The sequence below is a fragment of the Saccostrea cucullata genome, unplaced genomic scaffold (assembly GCF_032062105.1).
Source record: "Saccostrea cucullata isolate Sc308-1 unplaced genomic scaffold, CSIRO_AGI_Scuc_v1 ctg161, whole genome shotgun sequence".
NCBI classification, from domain to species: Eukaryota; Metazoa; Mollusca; class Bivalvia; order Ostreida; family Ostreidae; genus Saccostrea; species Saccostrea cuccullata.
In genome coordinates, this window is record NW_026935527.1 from 597,803 (window position 1) to 618,816 (window position 21,014).

Below are 21,014 nucleotides of genomic sequence, written 5' to 3' on the forward strand. Positions count from 1 at the left end.
TGTAGTAATTATATGGTAGCAACTAGCAAATATCAGTGTAACTACTGTAACCAAAGGACTTAATTACATTAATTAGATATTTGGCTCAATAAATAAGTTTTCAGTACATATGCACATATTCTGCATACATTTATAATTCAAACAAACGTTTAAAAATAATTCAACACCGTGGGGATTGAAGTAAAATGGTTGAATGGATCGAACACCCTAACCTCGTTGTTTAAGAATAGCAAGTTTTCCCAAGTCATCAAAATTACAGAAACCGAAATTTTCTCTTTTTTTGATATAATAATTTTTCAATGTTGTCATATAAAGAATTGTAAATTTCAACAAGATTCCCCTGAATTATTTTAATAGACAGACTCTACTACCATCATTGGTTAAACAGAAATCGTTCTAAACGCGATTCCCACCAGTAGCCATAAATGCCGCTGCGTCTCTTTAGTGCTGGACTCCATTCCAAATGTGAACAATTTTGTTTTAGTTTAGTGAAGTACAAGATATGCTCAGGAGAGTACTATTTTCAAGATTTAACAATTCTTGATTTAGTCTATTGCAGCAGTGATCATATTTCTAATCATGCATATTGATTTTGACAATCTGGCAATTGTATAATTTTCTATTCAGAGACATTGCCCCTAGTTTTTCAGCGCAGTTTAGAAGAAGCAATTACACGTGTACTGTGGTGGACACTTGATTAATTTAGAAAAAATGGCATGTTGGTTAGCTCTCATTAGCAGAAAACGTAAATGAACTCCCTATAGCTAATTAAAGGGTTCCTGCTATTTGACTTTCCGTCCGCCCAGCTTTCACAATTCACACGAGTACTTCTTATTAAGAGTGTCAAGTATATGTAGACAACAAATATCTTATTCTATTATTTTATCAACTTACTGAGATAGACCTGAGAACATTCCCAAGAACTTTTTGCTATATAACGTATATGAAGAAATCACGATCTTGGAAATTGCAATATTAAAAAAAATAAAATTGATAAAATATTTTAAAGTTTTAAACAAATAAAAACAAAGTCTGTTGAGTGTTAGTGAGTTCGAAGTAAGAAAAAAATTTAACAATTAACAAAAAAAAAAACTACTGCATTATGTAATCTACTTAATATACACTTGTAAAAATATACATGTTATATACTGTTCTTTACGTTTATTAATTACTAGTATGTATGTCCCAAAACATTCATTATAGATAATCCTCATCTGCTATTGCTAATCCCCCCTTTTCTATTTCACCATGTTGCTCTTATCAATTTTAACTTTCTTCTTTTTTGTGTTATAAATTCTTTACTTGTTTGCCCTCAAGAGCCCAAAATAAGTCTCAATAAATCTTATCTTATACCAATATCAAAAAACCTTTTAGTGTGTATCTCTTCATCCTTCAGGTCAAAGATTCAATTAGATCCATAAAATGTTCATTTTCCCTAGCTGAAAAGATAATATAACGTGAAACTAAGGTAATACAAGCAAAATATGTTCTTTGTATCCTCTAGACTAAGAATGACTTAAAAATAACACTTGTGATTTTGGTTTTCGTCTTGAGTCTCACTAAAAGTAAATAAACTGCGTGGTTGCTTACAATCTTCAGTGGCGGATCCAGTGAGGAATCAGGGGGTCCTCTAGATATGAACTCCATGCAGTCACTCCATCCGTCTCTCTGGAGATATACCCATGTAAGTAGTAGAAAGAGTCATATATGAAGTTAACGGCTTGTCCAAACAAGATGTGTTTGTGAAACACTGATCCCCTCGTATGGCAACTTATAGCGAAGGCTTAACTTTCTCAAATTCAATTCAAATATGTTGATACCCAAAGTAAGGTATTTTTTCTAGAAATACATGAATGTCCTAAGACCACCTGATCAAAAGGTTAAATTTTTTAAAAGGTAGGTCAGACTCCAAGGTCAAGGTTAACGGGTCAAAGTTGCTGGGATCAAAAGGAATGTTTGTCACGAGGATGACATGTGAAGTATGAAAGCCCTAGTCCTAACCGTTAAAAAGCTATTTCCAAGTTTATTTTTTAAAGTAAACATGAGGAGTACGAGAGCCTAAGCCTTAACTGTTCAAAAGTTATGGCCAAGGTTAAAGTTAATTGAAAAGTAGATGAAACTCCTAGGTAATGGTCAAAGGGTAAAAGTTGGTATCCAATAAAAGGTCTTGTCACAAGGATTACATATATGAAGTATGAAAACCCTAGGGCCAAGTGTTCAAAAGATATGGCCAAGGTAAATGTTGGTTAAGATTTTGATAAACTGGGTCAGACTTTAAGGTCAAAAGGTCATATTCGATGAGACTCAAAGAAAGATCTTGTCACAAGAAATACACATGTGAAATAGGAAAGCCATAGTCTTAATCAATCAAATGTTATGGGCAAGGTTAAAGTTTTTGCGGAAAACAGATTAACGGACAGATAGTTTAAACGACCGACGGACAGTTCGCAAAAACTTTAACCTTGCCCATAACTTTGGATTGGTCGGGAGCTATGGGCTATATATATTTTACATCTATATTTCCTGTGATAAAACCTTGCTTTGGGTACCAACATATTTGACTTCTTGAAGGTTTGTCCAACTGATGAAAAAATTACCAAACATTAACCTTGGCTATATATTTTTAACAGTTGGTGCTGTTGCTTTTATATTTTACATGTATATTACTTATGAAAGGACCTTTTCTTGAGTTCAAATAGTTTTAAATTATTCTTGACCTTGGAGTATGATCTACTTTTGATACATTTTAATCTTGGTCTTCTTATGAACGGTTGGTGCTAGAACTTTCTTGTGAAAAGACCTTCTCTTGAGCACAAAAAAATTGTACATACTTTTTAAAAACCTTTACCTTCATTATCACTCTTGGACAGGACTTTCATATTTCATAGATATTGTCCTTGAGACAAGACCTTTCTTTGAACTTGACCTTGGAGATAAACTAGCTTTTAAAACACTTAACCTTGTCCATAACTTTTGAAAGATTAGTACCTTGCAAAATTTTACCTTGAACATTGACCTTGGTCTTAAGTTTTGAACAGTTGATGTTAGGACTTTTATATTTCACATGTAATTTCCTTGTGACAAGACCTTTCTTTTGGTACTTTTTAGCCTAGACCTTGGAGTTTTGCTCACTTTTTAAATATTAAACCCCTCCCCTAAGTTTTGTATGGTTGGTGCTAGAACTTTTCTAGTTTATATGTGTATTTCATGTGTCAAAACCTTCCCTTTGGGACCATTTATTTGACCATTTGACCTAGACGTTTGACTTAAATACCATTCTTTGGATACCGACATCTTCGTATATTTGACCTTGGATATTGACTTGCGTTTTAGAAACTTCAGCCTTCTCCACAAGCTGTCATACGGGCGCATCAATATTTCACTAACTCATCTTGTTGCATTATCCATGGCGATATTGATAAGTCTGAAAAAGAAAACACATTTGAAAAGAAGATAAGTATAATTTTATTTTGTGTGAAAAAAATGTCAGAGTATAAAGATTTTTTTTAATTAAAAATGTGTATTAAAATATTGTTGAAAAGTAAAAATAGAAAAAAAAATCATAAATGTAATAAATGATGGGATTTTCGAAATGCATAGACATTTTTTTTTTGGTTGAGTTCGCAGATATAGAAATATATATTCATACTATAGAGATTATTTAAATTAGCTTACATTGATGACATAATTCACGTTTGATTTACTGATCTTGTAACCTGAAGGAGTCTATATGCAGTGGAAACAAGATTGAAATTAAATAACAAATACATGTAAATGGGGCTACTATAAAAAAAAATCCTCTGTGTGGACAGGAGGTTTATTTTGACACTCTAATGACAAACAGCGTTCTTAAAGAGGCTGGGGGGTTGTGGCCATTTTCAGACTATTTTGATCTCCTTTAGAAGAAGAGCTCCATATAAAGATATATATAAATGTTCAAATTTTAAAACTAGAATGTATGAAATTTTTCTTTGCCAAATGGTAGTTGACAGTTTAAGACATCATATCTAAAAAATTAAGTTAAATCTGGTGGTTAATTAAAAAAATAATTTGTTGACCCCCCCCCAGCCTCCTTAAAACAAAACCACCAATAACGCAGGTAGATATTACGTATATACATTGCTCTCCACCAATGAACCAGTTTTTTTTTTACAAACGCTCTCCAAAACACACAGGAAAGCAGTGTGTTACCTCTATTAGGCCCAGCAATGATTCGCTGATTGGGTCGACCATGCACCAGACAGCAATGGCTATGACAAACGCCATACCGGTACACTACATTTTGGGCAATATAAATACTTGTACATGTCGATGCTTTCTGAAAATTCAAATGCTTACACCTGCGCATTGTAAGAAACTAAAGCAGACAAAAAAAAAACAAAAAAAAAAAAAAAAAAAAAAAAAAAAAAAAAAAAAAAAAAACGATGTTATTTTAGCAGATCAACAGGCATCGAAATATCTGGTCATCTGAACGGCGAAAATTATTTTCTTGTACATCTATAATTTTTGCGTTGCGACCTAGGAGAGAAATGTTAAACAGCTTGTTATCAAAATCATTGACCTCAAAAAAAGTTTTTCAAACTTTATAATAAACATAGATTTTTGAAAGATATAAATGAGTGGTTCTTGAATTATTATCTAAGCAACTGAAGATCATGCCTATTTGCCATCTTGGAATTGGTAACAAATATCTGCTATTTTCACAACTCGTAATAACCTTCTTTCATATTGATTGGTGAATATTATAAACATTTCACATATCTAAAACCATGGATTCCTATTGCTTTCTCATTTGCTTTTCCAAGTTGAACTTCCATGGAGCGTCAAGGCGGGTTACCAAAGGTCAAGCAAAACAATCGGGAGTACATGACATATGTAAAGTACTATCAGGGGAAAAAAATTATGCGCATACCCCGTTATCGATTAGATTTTGGGTACATAGTTTTTGGTCCGTCTGTCTGCTTGTTCGTTAATATGTTAGGAACACATAGTTTTGGTCCGTCCATAAATCTGTTAATTGCTTTTTCTATTTGTCTGGTTTCCACAAAAACTTAGCTTACCCAACGTTATAGCTTTTATGTTTCATAATTATAAATTTCTTGTGACAAGAACGTTTTTATGTACCAGTATATTTGATTTTTTTGACCTTGATCTTAAATTTTAAACTGCTTTTGCAACATTTCACCAAGCTTTAACCTTGCTTTGAGTTTTGCACAAACAGAGGTATTTGTTCTTTATTTTTGAAACTTGTATTTCATATGAGCGGACCTTTCTTTAGATTTGCTTTAAATATATTTGATCTTTTGACAGTGGCATTTGGATTTGAACTACTTTTGAAAAAAAACTTTTAACTTTTGGCATAACTTTTGAACAGAAGGTCCTATGGCTTTCATATAACACCTGTATACTTCTTGTGACAAGACCTTCCTTTTCGGTTCCAACACTTTTCCTGTAACTTGAAAACAGTTAGAGCTTGGGCTATCATATTTCACTAAAATATATTTTCTGGTGACATAACATTTCCCCCAGGCAGGGCCAACATTTTGGACCCAATTACCTTGACATTGGAGTATGCCTTTTTTTGAAAACCTTTGTCATTGACCATTACTTTAAAATGGTTCGTGCTAGGGCTTTAATCTTAGTATTCCATGTGAATGAACCCTTTCTTCGGTTACCATTTTTTTTTAAATCTTGGTCTTGGCCTTGGAGATTGATCTTCATTTGTAAAGAAAAAAAGTTCGCGAACTATCTTTATATTTACAGAACCACAATTCAGATCAGAATGCAATTTGGCACATATGGTAAGAAATATTTATACGAGTCTACGAGTCAGAAAAGCGCTAAGGAGCATGTCACGTGACAACCTGGATCACGTGATTCGCGCATGAGCAGAAAAGCGCTAATTTAAAAATGATGAACATTAAAGCCTTATTTTATTTTATTTTTTGAAAGTAATTCAATTAGTTCACAGTTTTTGTGACAACAGTGTATTTGCATGGCAGGGAAATTTGGGGTGTGGATCGTTACAAATTCACGTGATTCGCGCTGAATGAGAATTATTAAAAGAACATGGTGGAAATAAAATACATGTATGTTAATATGCATATAAAAATTCTTTATTATGTGGAGATTTTTTTTTTATATGGAATATTTATCACACTGTAATGTTGATTTTATAACCTAATATATTTTTCATTTAAATTGCTGAATAATTTATTTTTTTAAAAAAAAAAGTATTTAAAAAAAAAAAAAAAAGAAGGTTCGACCGAGAAAGCGACCTCTACTTTTATTCGACCACGGAGTCGCTTTACATGGAGGGAAGTATATTTTTACATGTATATATTCAATTATTTTACACAATCCATGGTGTTTGATTTATTTAGCCTTTATTAAACGCAATAACTCTCCTCATGCCCCTGCGCTAAAAATACAGTTTTTGATCACCCATGAAATTCGCCCGGAAATAAGTGTTTTTTTTAAACTTTTAATTATCCAGTGTTTTAACAGACAGAATTTGCTTATTTATGTATTTGCAAAATGGCAGGGAGTTGCTATGCTAAATTTCATTGGAAAGGGTTTGGGGTGTGGATCGTTACAAAATGAAAAAAAAAATTTACATATGAAGTACAAAAGAATAAATTTATGACTAAATTATATAACATTTATCTAACTACAATCGTAAAAAAGGTCAGTGGCCCGCCGGTAAGTTTTGATTTGTGTGACTTGAAATTGAACGATTTGTTACATTTGAAATGTACACCAGTTGATAAATGATAACCAGATTATACTTGAAAAGACAAGGAGTGGTGAGAATTTATCCAGAATCACGCGATATTTATATTAGTAAAGACTAACACAAAAAGCTTTAATCGGCTTTTTGTCACTCAATCGATGAGGAAAGCTTTCCTTAATTCGAAAATGCCATTTTCTCTCCACAGGTACAGTCGTATAGCTGGAGATTGAGTTAATTATGGTATTGTTGCTGAGGAATTGTTTTCCTCCTTCTGTTGGGCCCCTCCTTTGTATCGTGTTACACAGTTTACAGTGTCTCGGGAACTAGAGGTCTGATCCTCTCTCTTCTATCTTTTCATCTTACTGGATTAATATACCCTTAAAAAGCAACAAATTAAATCGGACATTTTTTTAAGCATTTTGTTACAACTGAGACCGATCTATTCAATTTTAAGTGCAACAACTTGTAGGGCATTTTTAAAAATCTTTTTAATAATTGCTCTTTAATTTCACTTTCAGTGGTCCTCTTGGTTTTTTGCGTCCAGATAAGCTCTTAATTAAACTTGATTTAAATGTTTTTTTTAATATGTAATATTGAATGCAATATGAAAAATTTAAGTAGAGGATATTACTTTGTTCCACCGGTCATGCAACTGAAAAAGTCCATTGAACTTGAAAGAAAAATGCTGCAGAGTGCAGACACCATATAAGATCATAAGATATCCGATATGCCAGATGGACAGAGGTCAAAATCTTACTCTGTAATTGCCAGGCTTTGAAAAAAATGTACTTACTCTTTAAAATATGACTGATAAGCTACTGAATTGTTTATGCATGAGTCTGAAAGGAATTTGGAAATTATCTGGGGAGGGTTAGTACATACTACGAGGGGTGATCAAAAAGTTCGCAAACTAATTGAATAACTTCCATACAAGAAACAATATTTGGTTTTAATGTTGATTATATTTTAAATTAATCCTCCCCGATTTTAATGCACATCAACCACCGTTCTGCGCATGCGCGAATCACGTGATATTGGCGGTCACGTGACCCCCTCCGTAGCGTTCTGTCACAAAAGTTAAAAGATTTTTCCGAGTTTTATATATCTTTCCATGTGAGTTAATTTTTATGACAAGAGCAGTTAATTTGTCAGAAATGGTCATATCTCGGCAACAGAATGGGTGGATAATAACATCCTTTCCAAAAATAAGCATGGCGACCATTAAAACACAAATCTTCTGTCTCAGGAGAGACCTTTTTATTCAGGGTGGATAGAGAATGGGTGCATCCTTTTTATCATATCTAATATGTTTAAAATCTAAAGTAAACGATATCTTAGGTATTTAATACTTATATCATTGTTCAAATATTCAACTATTTTTCAAAGTGCTAATTAGAGGTCTTTGATAGTAAATTGCTTAATTAAAAATACATATCTTTTCAAACTTGCTTTCACTGGGCAAGATGACAAGCATCATTTTTAACCATCAGCCTTCCTTCACTAAAACGATTAATCCAATCATTAATTAAATTTATAGGAACTCATTTATCTCAATAAACTGTGTACAAATTATTATATGATACTGTAGAGGGATTTCTAAGATATTACAATAAATTGTACAGTCGTTTGTTGAACGAGTTCGACTGAGACAACCATTTTTCGTCACAAGTGACCTAAATAGTGACGTCATTTTCACATTGTGACGTCACAAACAAGGAGAGAAACTTTATTCAGCATATGCTATTTATAGACCTTGTATATGGCTATGTGTGTACCGAATTTCATTCTAATCTGAATTGTGGTTTTGTAGATATAGAGATAGTTTGCGAACTTTTTGATCACCCCTCGTATAATCACGCATATTCCAAAAAGGTCGATTAGAAAAACGATGAATTGTCAAACAAGGTTTTGTATAAATTGTATCCTTATTTATCGATATGTGAAGTACTTGTTTACATGTACAAAACATTCAAATTTTTATATACCGTAGATATTTTTAAGTGGTACTCAATTTGCACCTTTTTTAAAATTATTTATTAGCTCACCTGAGCTGAAAGATTAAGTCACGTTTTCAACTTCTTCTTTAAAAGAATAACAAGGCCAATTTTTACCGAAGTTGGTACAAAAAAGGATTTGGTCTTTAAAAAATCTTCTTCTCAAGAACTACACCCCCCCCCCCCCCCCAAGAACTCAGCTGAGCGTTGTTGCGAGGGGCCTCTTATTTTATTACCACACGGTCTGTTTAGCCGGGAGATGACAAAGTGTGTACTTCGTGTACTCTGGAGAGAGTAAAGCTTGCGAGATATCTGTGTTGAAAGGTGCAAACTCTTCTCTTTTTAAACCGTTGCAGGTTCACCTTTTAAATCTATAAATAGGGTTAATATGTAACTTTATGGCTATAGAAAATGAATGATAAAAGCACATATGTACTTTACAAAGCAATGCCGCTGAATGACTGGCATTCGAAATGATGTACAGTGTATTTATGAAGGAATGAAAAATTACTTATACCTCATTAGAAAATTTAACAATGACAAGTCCTTTATCCACTTCATCCAATTAATATCTTAATAAAAAAAAAGAAGCAGAAGAATTTCATGTATATGGGATTTTTGTTCTAAGTATATTATTATGAAGAGGAAAAAAAGCTAAAGACAATTAATTTAAACTGGAAATACCATGTGGTTAATTGCAATGACAGGAAGTGGGGCTCCAAAGAGTTTCGAAAACATCTTAAGTTTTGAGAGTTTTGTTTTCATATATAATGAGAAGCTGAATTGTAGATGCACATCGACTCTGGAACATTTAAAATGAACAATATACACTATATGAAAGAACTTTATGTCTTGAAAGATTCCTAACGAAACTAAGTACTCCATTTAATATATGCAAGAGGTAATAAAAATAAATAAATTTTAAAGAAATATATACTTGGCGAATGTAAAAACAACTCTCTATGTTCTAAGACGTTAAAAACTGCAATTAGAATTAATGCATGAAGTAAAATTCAAATAAAGTAAGAAAAGGTGGATTTGTATACATGTTTTGAGGTAGCATTAATAAACTTGTGTTAATGTTAAATACTACATATGGTAAATTTTCTTTTGCATAAACATGAGTGTATGTTGGGTAACGCCCCCTCGTGAAAGTGCAGTTTGTTAAACTAACTGTATTATCACATGTCATATACGTAATCGTCTATCGAAGATTTATTTATTCTATAAAAGAGCACCAGTAGTTGCTAGTAACACCTACATATACGTAATAAAGTATTTGAATATCTTTAAAAGTGGAAACTGGATTTTTATTTGTTTTCATCGTAGATACTTTTTTCCTCACCTGAAAATTATCCGGCGTTATATATTTGCAGAATTTTGCGAAAGTGAGAAATGGAGGGCTATTTTATGCACGTTTCACAAGCAGTAACTGAAGCTAGATTTGGAAAAGATGTGGAGGAAAAGGTTTACTCCATCCGTGAACTGAAAACCTGGAAGTTTTGGAGAGCGGTGTTGGCAGAGTTCGTAGGGACTATGTTATTTGTCTTCCTAGGATGTGCTTCCACATTAACTGACCCCATAAATCCCGTCAGAGTGAGTAGAAATCTCTCTCTCTCTCTCACACACACAATATTACAGATACTTTTGAAATAAATGTAATATAAAATTTTTCTACCTATAAAGAATTATCATTTGAAAATCAGAAAACCAAATAAATCCAACATTCACGTGTTTTTCGTATAGATTATTTATCAAGTTATCATAAACCAGTTTGCATATTTTTTTTATTGTGATAAATGCCCTTTAAATAATAATGCCAAGAATTATTTGCTTAGGTAGTTTTTCATAGTGGAATAAAGATAGAATAGATTCAGAATATAAATTTTTTTTAGACCTTCTACACATTTCAGATACAATCCGTTGAAATTATAACGTGTGTGAGTTGAACATTTGTTGAGGATAAATCGGATATACATGTACCACCGCTCCAATCTATTGCGCATCTTTTCACACGTAGATTTCATATCTGTGTGGATCTAAGATATTTAGTCAAAAATTCGTAATGCAATATTTGTTGTAGCATTACCTGAAAACTTTACGATCGACATATTTCACTATGATAACTCAAATACTGTTGATTTTCTGTGTGTTTGGGTTCTTTTTTATCTTACAGCCCTCCCTGAAGCACTAGTATGTCGCACTTTCAAAAATGTCTTCTTTTAAGCTTTATATATGTCTGGGCATTTAATAAAGCTTATGAACACGACAGAATATATTCCTTTTTTTTTGGCTGAAGATATATTTCAGCTTTAACCCTCTCCATCTTTGGGGAAAATCGTTTATAAAACAGATTGACGTGGTCAACATTCACAAAGTACGTTGTTCCTCTAATCCTGCAGACTGAAGACAAATTATCCTCACTTCATTATAGGAACAAGCATACATAGTGGTTAATATGTAATTTAACGCTCTTTACCACGAACTCCAGGTATACGGAGTTTCCTCTAGTTTGTCAAAATATCCAGGTTACTTACCGACCCCTCGATGTTTAAATGACAATAATTTCAATGTTTACATAAACAAGAATGTATTTTTTCTGTTTGAAATCACGGTGAATGGAATGTTAACAAAACACCATATTGTTGTGACATCAGTGCTGGTGATAATTTGTTACATTAGCATGGTTAGTTTATACTCATAGTCTTAAAAATGTATGGCATTGCGTCAAAATAATATAACAAGAGGTCCGAGGGCAACAAGAAGCACCTGAGATACATTTTCTTCTTTACAAACAAATATTTTGAATGAAAACTATCAGTGTTCCCCTGCACATAACTGACATTTTATCAAGATTATCTCGACAGTTAACTAATGAATTTCCTGATTTGCAGATGATTTTTTTTTTTACAGATAGCGCTTGCATTTGGACTGGCGATTATGGCCCTTATTCAAATGTTTGGTCACATTTCCGGCGGACATTTCAACCCTGCGGTTTCTTTGGGATTTTTGGCGAGTTTTCAGATCACTATTTTTCGCGCTTTGTTTTACACAATTGCTCAAACCATTGGAGCCATTGTGGGAGGAATGATTCTGAGAGGGTAAAGAATTACTATTTAACAATATATTACCTATAATCTTGCTTATTCTGTATGAGTAAGTGAAACATACATGTGCCATGTTGTAAATTTTGATTTTACTGGGTGGCAGTAAATGCAAAATTTACAACATGATAAAACTTTTCATCAATTCATGACACATTTATAAACCGAAATTAAGTGAATTGGTTTCACCTGATCAACAGTCATAAACACATCTTTCCAAAATATGATTTTTCTATTTCACCTTGATCAACAGTCATAAACACATCTTTCCAAAGTATGATTTTTCGAATGTTTGGTAAATGTTTTATATAAGAAAATTTGATTTCAGAGTGACACCAGGTGCATTCCATTCTAATCTTGGAGTGACCAAAGTCTCCGATAGCTACACTCTTTTACAAGGAGTTGCCATTGAGCTGATTTTAACATTTTGTCTTGTCTTTGTTATTATTGCGACAACAGACGGAAACAGAACAGATTTTGGTAGTGTTTCTTTGAAAATTGGGCTCACGGTAGCAATGCTGCATTTTTCTTCCGTAAGTATGGCCTGGCATATGCATTTTTAGTTGCCACCAGGACTAGGTTGGTCATATGTATTAAAAATACATTTAGATCTTTAAATGTTTTTTTTATTTCATTTTTCTAGATGGTTGCAAACTGTATTAACTTTAATTTTGAATGAAACTCGTCCCTCTTCCCACATCTCCTTACAAACTAATAAGGTGTACATAAAATTTACAGATAATAAAGACATGAGTGTACGCCTATTTGAATTAAGTAAGATTGTTAATCAAGAGCTGGAGTATTTCTATATCCTGTAATTGCTGTTAATAATGATGAATATAGAGAACACTGGCCCCTTTCTTGCACAATGAATCCGTGGTCATAGCAGGACTGGACAATAGGCCTGATTTCCTCTCTGACAACAATCTAATTGCGTATTTTGTGGTAATAAAAACATTCTTATGTGAAAAAGGCATCTAGACATTTTTTTTCTAATCAGAGACCATCTTATTGACCACGAAACACTACAATTTATTTATGTCTGTAAATATGTTTACAATATTTTTTTGTTTTTTTTTCTCCCGTCGAGAAACTATTTGTTTTTTTTTCAGAAATGCAATTGCTAGCACTTTTAAATATGAAGCTATAGCTCGACAGACAATCTAGATTTCTTGGAATTTTTTTTCTTTACAGATTACCTTGACGGGGTCCAGTATGAACCCTGCCCGATCTCTAGGGAGTGCTGTGGCCTCCAACGATTACGACACACATTGGGTAAAGTCTATAGACGGTCTGTGATAATTATTTCTATTCTAGGGGACCATATGATACTATTACAGTACATACGCATTTATACATTATACTTAGTACGAGGGGTGACCAAAAAGTTCGCCAACTAATTGAATAACTTCCATAAAAATAATGATATAGGGTTTTACTGTTGAATTCTTTTTTTTTAAAATCTAGTCTTCTCCGATTTTAACACGCATCTGCAACCATTCTGTCCATGCGCGAATCACGTGATCTAGACGGTCAAATGACATGCTCCATAGCGTTCTGTCAGATAAGCTAGACTTAAATGATTTTTCCGACTCATAGTTCTCTTACCATGCAAGTTATTTTTGATAACAAACACAGTTCATTTGTCAGAAATGGACAAATTTCGACAATATAGCATGGGTGGATAAGGATATCCTTTTCCAGAATGAGCATGGTGACCATTATAACCCGAGTCCTCTGTCTTGGGAGCGTCCTTTATTTAATGTGGATAAAGTATGGGTGCTTCCTCTTTGTCATATCTGATATGTTTGAGGTCTAAATTAAACAATATTTTAGGGATTTTATGATTATATTATTGACAAGATATTTAACTATTTTTCTTATTGTAAGTTGGCGACCTTTCATATTGAATTGCTTAACTAAAACACATTTTTCCCCACATATGCTATTTATAGAACATGTGTTTGACTCTATGTGTGCCAAATTTCATTCTGATCTGAGTTGTGGTCTTGTAAATATAGAGGTAGTTCACGAACTTTTTGATCACCCCTCGTAGTTACATTTGACTACTCCACATTTTTCTGAATTTAATTAAATTAAGTTTTAAATATAACTGATATATTTATTATTGGCAGTTCATGGAAAGATGCATTTTAAAGCCATATATGGCGTAACTGATCAAAAATATATATTTTTGAAAAATACAAAATTAAGTAAAGAAATATAGTTGATACATTTAAATCAAAGCTTTTCATATAATTCTGAACACGGAGAACACATCGTTTCATCGCATAATACGATTTTATCTTCTCTGTAATGTGTTATTTAAATCTTTTTTATTTTCTTAAATAAAATCCAAATCAAATTGTGATATGGAAATAACGCAATTGATTTAGATTTTGTAAATTACGGAAAAATTCTATCTTTATATAAAGTAATGATACAAATAATAAGTTCTTATAATTTTAGTCCAATAATTTTCATTGTACATACGCCATATATGGCTTTAAACAGCTTCTTTAAAACTGAAGCTTTTCTAGTGCTTTACATTGACCGGTTGTTATATATAACAAGACCTTCTTCCAAGGTATAATGGTTTTCTAACTGTTTTGTATATGTTCTGAGACATGTGTCTTTTATTTTAGAAGTACATATGATATAAATGCTCTCTTTGTTCAAAGTTTTCGAAAGTCAAACTTCGAGGTCTAGGTCATGAAAATCACTCTCTATTAAGAAAAAAAGCATTGTCACAGGTAATGCATATGCATCTAGTGCAAAAGGCCCTGATTATTAGATAAATAATCATACAATTTGTATATTCGGAAAGCCTTAACATAGATGGTGGACTTGCAAAGGCTTCGACCAAGGTTCATTATTTAAAAAGAAGGTTAAACCTCAAAAGGTCAAAAAGAACGAGGGCGCTTTTAATTGGCATTCGGCAGGAATCTGGGCGTAAAGTGAAAATTTAATTGACATGTCACCTGAAATTATAACATTTATTCTATTCCGAAAGTGAATTTTGATTTGCTAAAAAATAGCTAGAAAATTGGCTAGATCAGACATTTGGTACAAAATGGTACATTTTAAAACACTTTTTTCTAAAAAAATTCTATCTTTGGGTCTTCTCTCCATGATTTTGAAACGTTATTTGTGTGCATTGTAATTCAAAGAAACGAATATACATTTGTACAAAATGGAGAGAAGACCCAGAGACCATAAAAATGAACTTTTTCCAAAAAAAAAAAAAACCGAACTGTGTAAATGTGGTGTTCTTTGTCTTTTTAAATTCAAAGGTGTAAGTGTAGCGGTGGTAGCGCAGTAATATAAGCTACATGTTCAGTGTACTACAGGTGAAACGTTTTTGGTTCGAACCTCGCATGGAGCATTAATATTTTTTTTTCATGCAAACAACTATTTATTTAATCAGATTCATTTTATGTACTGATGTATTTAAATTTTGAATTAGATAAATTTTGGTTCAGTTTTGTTCTCTAGCAAAATTAATTCCAATCTTCTATTCTATGATGAAAATGTACACTAAATTATCTATGCCTTTAATCTTGAAGGTGTTTATTTTTTGTGAAACATTACTATGTTATTGTACCTCCTAGGAAAAAAACGGTCATAAATGTTACATTAAATCTGACGGTCTTTCAAACTTAATTTAAAAAAATCCTATGGTTGTATTTGTAAAATCTGACCAGCTATGTTCAGCCAACCAAATCATGAACATTTAAGGATAAATAACACAAATTTAAACCATTAATGTTACATTTAAATTGACAACCTGAATAATGAATTTTATAAGATTTTGTCATAAAGTTAAAAAATTGTACAAAATTTTGTATGGCTAAACACCAAGGAAAACCTACGATTTCTTTATATTTCAGGGATTTATTATTTATATCAATACAAATCAAAATCAGTCAAAAAATATATATCAACCCGCGCATCCATTTTTTGTTTGTGGTAAGTACCCTTAAACCATTAATGTTTCGTACAAAATGATGCCTGCAGATCACACGCCAAATCATCTTCACTAGCCAAGTGTCCGATTCGTTTCCCTCATCTCCACCTTACGAATCGGACACTTGGCTAGCGAAGATGACGCCAAATACGCCCATCTTCTCATAAAACATTCGAAAAAAAGTACTAGTCTTGTTACAGCCAATGTTTATTTGAAAGAAAATCTTTTTCTCATTTAAAAGTTTTGACCAAAGTAAAAGGTTTTCACCCACTTTCAATCTTTTTTAGAAAATACGTCAAAGAAAACAAAATGTTGACTAAAGCATGTTCTTAGTTTATTTTCTTAGGACCCATTAATAGATGCTTGTAAATTACAGAACTTCATTTTTATATATACATATAAAAACATTTATTTAATTTCTGTTTTAGGTGTACTGGGTAGGGCCTATTCTTGGAGGCTGCATAGCTAGCCTGTTGTACAAATTCCTTTTCTCTCCATACAAAGGAACAATATCGAACGAGGAAGCTACTCACAAATTGCGTATGTATTCTGTAATGGTGGAAATAACAGATTATAAAAGATCTATATTGTTAAATGTGAAGCAATCAACGGGTTTGCAAATTGGTGGGAGGTGTTCATGATTTGATCTGTTAATATTTTATGCCCTATTACTGGGAAAAAAGTATTGACCCAAACGCTTTCTAATTATATAATTAAAAAGGACATAATTATGTTTATAATATTTCGTAATCTCTCTTTTAACTCTCTCTCTCTCTCATGAATAAATAACAGTTTCATAGCCATAAATATTTTCTGGTGTTTTTGTTTTTAAATAAAGTTTTATTTATTTCAGTTGCAGAAGGAAATATGATTGCAATCCCAAGGAATTATTTTACCGGAACAGCAGAGGCAGCATTTAATGGGAAAAAATTGGATTCTTCCAATCTCTAAATAGTTTACAGCAACATTTATATAGATATAAGCTTTATGATATCCAAATTTCAATTCCCTTTTTGGAGTTTTGACAAAAGTAGTGATTAACTGCGCAGTTGATCAGTATAGTATAACTATTTTACCCCACCTCTGTAGATTTTTCCGTGAAATCCTGGCGTGCGATTTTTTCACGTGAAAATCCTGTTGATTTTTTGGAAATCCTGGCACGATTGGTTGAAGTCTGTCACGTGAAGGCGGTGGATTTATACCCGGTCGATGTATTACGTCACAAACACAAACGTGACGTCATAATAGGCACAGTATAAGCGTGATGAAGCATTTAGCAGAGAAAACCATTAATAAAGTACAGATAAATGTTTCATCGGTGGGGTAAATTCGTTACATAGTCTTTTAGTGACTGGGTATGGGATGATACCTGGTTAGTAAATTTCATACCTGACTCGGCTCCGCCTCGCCAGGTATGAAATTTACTAACCAGGTATCATCCCATACCCAGTCACTAAAAGACTATGTAACTAATATTACGGGTATTGAAGCATTTTGCAATCGGTTGATGGGTTATGTTTCCTTGATTACTGGCACGACAGCTTTAATATTCAAATCGGTTGTAACCAATGTTTTAAATATTTTAAGTAATTTTTGTTATACTTCATTTTATATTGTGTTTCAAATATCTACTCATTAAGAGCCATTCTCAGTAACCATTAAATCATTGGTGGTCCGATTTTGATGAAATTTTGCTTAGTACTTGACACCAGAAACAAATATAAACAAAATTTGTCTCAGTTGCTATGGAAAATTTTCAGCCACCCTAAATCTTACTGTAGCTTAATAAAAACTAGAAGGAGCAAACAAACCATTCTGAACCTTGATGTCACTTATACTGTAAAGAATCTGTTTAGAATATATCTCTAAGTAAGTGGTAACCAAGGGTACATATGGAATACATTTAAAATGCTGAAATATTGCACTCAATCAATGACTTAAGAAAAACAATGAAAATGTTTGACCTTCAGTATATAAGTATAAGCAATATTATTCTATAAATAACTTTTATGGTTGCCATGGTAACAAAGTGTAACCATGCAAAACCAGTAACTAAGATTGCGTTAATGCTACTGTCTTGAGGAAAAACATGAAAATTCAAGACTGGCAAATATGCTTCCTTAGGACCTTGCAACACCAAAACCATAAGAAAAATTGGGTATAATTGCTACTTTGCAGTGTAACCATGGAAACAAAGTACAAGTGCTTAAAAGTGAATTATTTTTTGCTGTTTTAAGAATTAAATTGCCATCTAATCAAGAAAAAAATTAAAGGACTCAGCTTGAATATGAAAGTTGAATATCATATATTGATAAAATTTGATGAATGAAACAACACTGTTGCTATGGTTACCAAGAAGGGAAAATGTAAGATTTTGTGACCTTTATATCAATATTAAACCCTGTGTGCCAACTTCTTGCATCCACTTAGAAATTGGATGATAGTCAAAATTAAAAGTCAAGTTAGCTGTTAATAAATATCAATCATAAAAGTTTTTCACATTTAAGGGTACGTATCCAAGGAAAGAAAATATTTTTCAGATTTTTAAGCATATTTTTTCTGCTTATTTCCATAGCAACGCTCTATTTAAAGAATCTAATCTGAATTTTTTCAAATGGGAAAACTTGGAGCACACCAACATCTTATAAAATTTATCATTAGTTATGAGGAAATCTGCTTTTTTTTTAAAGATACCATCAGATTTAAACATACAGAGTGTTACTTTGAAGGCTCCCTGTGGTATAATAACCTTGGCAACCATTGCCAACCAAAATGAAATATCATATTTTGTTCTTGGTATATGTTTCAAGACTCTTTTTTTTCTATTATTTGGTCACATTTCATCCTATAATTGCTTTTTATTTTTTTGTGTATGACTGTATAAAAGTCAATGAATATTTTTTTTTTACTTTTGAATACTTTGTTACCATAGTAACGTATGTAATAATTGATTTACCAAACATGTTTATCATGCATTTGAGACATCTGACCTTCAACGTTTGGAAACAGTCATTGCCAATTGTTTGCTTTGCTGCAAATGTTAACTATGGGGCTCTAAACATGTTTAAAAATGCCATTTTTTTAACTTTAAGACATGTTGCCATGGTAACTACAAAACATAGCAACCAATTTTTGCCTGATTTCAGTTTAGGGTATCAATGACTTTTATCATAGAGAGTTTGGAGAAATTCTGAGACTATGCATGCCACAGCTCATATATAAAATTTCAAATCATTACAGAGAATGGCTCTTAATCATTGGTTCCTGCTCTGCTTGAAACATAATTATGATTTTCTTCAGTTGAAAATTTCAACTAATACATTGAAAGAGTAGTTTGAAAATGATCCGTTGAAGTAAAACTTGTATACTTGCAAGGGCATGTATACTAGTTTAGTAGTCTTACCAGCAGATGTTGAGCACTGTTTTGCTTTCTTTATCATTGTTATAAAACCCCTTCATGAAATCACAGGGATATAAACTATTTGTTTTGTGAATTTTCTATCATTCCGTCTCATCATTTTATTATTCTCTTTTCTTTTCACATTAGCAGGAAGGCGGACGCAGTTCTCACTTCGCAATTCAAAAGTGAACTGCTCTCTAGAACGCAGTTCGCAATTCAAAAATTTAACATACGTTTTGGGGTCTGAAATTTTGAGGATGGGGTACTAGGGGCCAGTTACCACTTCTATGAAAATAAGGTGATGGTACCATCTCTGGTTTCCGAGATGTGGCCCTCCAGTTTTTAGCTCTACTATATAATACTAGACGAATATTTTATTATTCTCTTTTCTTTTCACATTAGCAGGAAGCAGTTCTCACTTCGCAATTCGCAAAATATAATACTAGACGAATAAACATCGGGCTCGATGACATTGAAGTCCCCTACCCCGGGGTCTGAAATTTTGAGGGTGGGGTACTAGGGCCAGTTACCACTTCTATGAAAAAATGGTGATGATACCATCTCTAGTTTCTGAGGTATGGCCCTCCAGTTTTTAGCCCTACTACATAATACTATACGAATAAACATCGGGCTCGATGAGATTGATTATAAATAATATTGATATTCGTTTAATGTGTTCAGAAAATGCTATATATTTCCAATAAAGTACAAAGAAGACATTTATCTTGTGCTGTCGTGTGCATAGTACTGTAAATTCATATATTATGGATTTTACGTAATAAACAATATATTTGAACAAGTTTTTGGAATTATTTTTTCCTATTCTTTTTAAAATAACAATTTCTAGCTGTAAGAAACCCTTCTTTATATTTAAGAACCAGCCATGCAACAGCTTTTTGCTTACAATGAGCAAGCCTACTCTAGATACATGTAACCTATTTTAAATGCAATTTTCTTCGTTTACACAGAAAGCAAGTAAAAGATGGATTTCTTTTTTGAAGCCACACTTTCCCATTTTTCTGCAAGTACTTTAAAATTTTAATACAGTATTATACATAGGTCGGTTTGTATATTGCATAATCTCTTAGTTCATTTTCAAGTTTGAAAACAGGATTTTAGAAAGTTTTCACAAGGAAATGGCAATTATAGGAAAAAGCGTGTAAGAAATATTATTAAAAATATAAAAACAGAAATATTCATACTTGGTCAGAAGCTTTTGAATTTCTTTTTATATAATTACAGAGTAACTTTTAATATTATTCCGGTGACCCAAATTAAGGTTTCAGAACAGAACTACATGTAATCCTCATAACGGGAAAAAAATTCAATTCAAAAGTATAGTATCAAGATGTGCTGTATCTGTGAAACAGTGGTGCCCTCGTGAGGCAACTCTTGGCAGAGGTTAAACTTTACAAATGCAGATAAAATTCTCAGACCCAAAGAAAGGACATAAGATATAAATCTGTAAAATATGAGTAATGCAACATCCATTCAAAAATTCAAAAAAAATCTTAGACCCAAAGAAAGGACATAAGATATAAATCAGTAAAATATGAATAATGCAACATCCATTCAAAAATTCAAAAAATTCTTAGACCCAAAGAAAGGAAATAAGATATAAATCTGTAAAATATGTGTACTTAGTAATGCAACATCCATTCAAAAATGTAGTCAAGGTTATAGTTCTTCAAAAAGTAGATGAAACCTCTAGGCAAAATTGTTAGTAACCAATGGAAGGCCTTGTCATAAGGAATTCACTTATTATGAAATATAACGCCTTAGCTCAAGATATGTGGCCATGGTTTAAAGGCTTTTA

At 32.4% G+C, this 21,014-nt stretch overlaps 2 protein-coding genes across 3 annotated transcripts in view; both read left to right on the forward strand.

The window, feature by feature from the left end:
- LOC134243140 (putative uncharacterized protein DDB_G0293878) overlaps nucleotides 1–21,014 on the forward strand; it is a 476,688-nt gene that overhangs the window by 410,207 nt on the left and 45,467 nt on the right. The window lies entirely within an intron of this gene.
- Nucleotides 9,898–16,907, forward strand: LOC134243138 (lens fiber major intrinsic protein-like). 2 transcript variants are annotated; one of them, XM_062725369.1, is made up of 7 exons: nucleotides 9,898–10,002; nucleotides 10,104–10,323; nucleotides 11,641–11,828; nucleotides 12,160–12,364; nucleotides 13,026–13,106; nucleotides 16,227–16,338; nucleotides 16,652–16,907. In XM_062725369.1, the coding sequence occupies exons 2-7, from the start codon at nucleotides 10,123–10,125 to the stop codon at nucleotides 16,747–16,749; spliced, it is 885 nt and encodes a 294-aa protein (XP_062581353.1). In that variant the 5' UTR covers nucleotides 9,898–10,002; nucleotides 10,104–10,122; the 3' UTR covers nucleotides 16,750–16,907. The 2 variants fall into 2 exon arrangements, with proteins under 2 accessions (XP_062581353.1, XP_062581354.1); XM_062725370.1 differs by having other exon boundaries at nucleotides 9,960–9,977.

What these genes read in the sequence shown, in the direction of transcription:
- LOC134243138 (XM_062725369.1), top strand. Translation starts at nt 10,123, where the DNA reads ATGGAGGGCTATTTTATGCACGTTTCACAAGCAGTAACTGAAGCTAGA. An exon ending in CAATGCTGCATTTTTCTTCC is followed by an intron (nt 12,365 to 13,025) that starts GTAAGTATGGCC and finishes TTTTCTTTACAG; the next exon opens with ATTACCTTGACGGGGTCCAG. An exon ending in ACGATTACGACACACATTGG is followed by an intron (nt 13,107 to 16,226) that starts GTAAAGTCTATA and finishes TTTCTGTTTTAG; the next exon opens with GTGTACTGGGTAGGGCCTAT.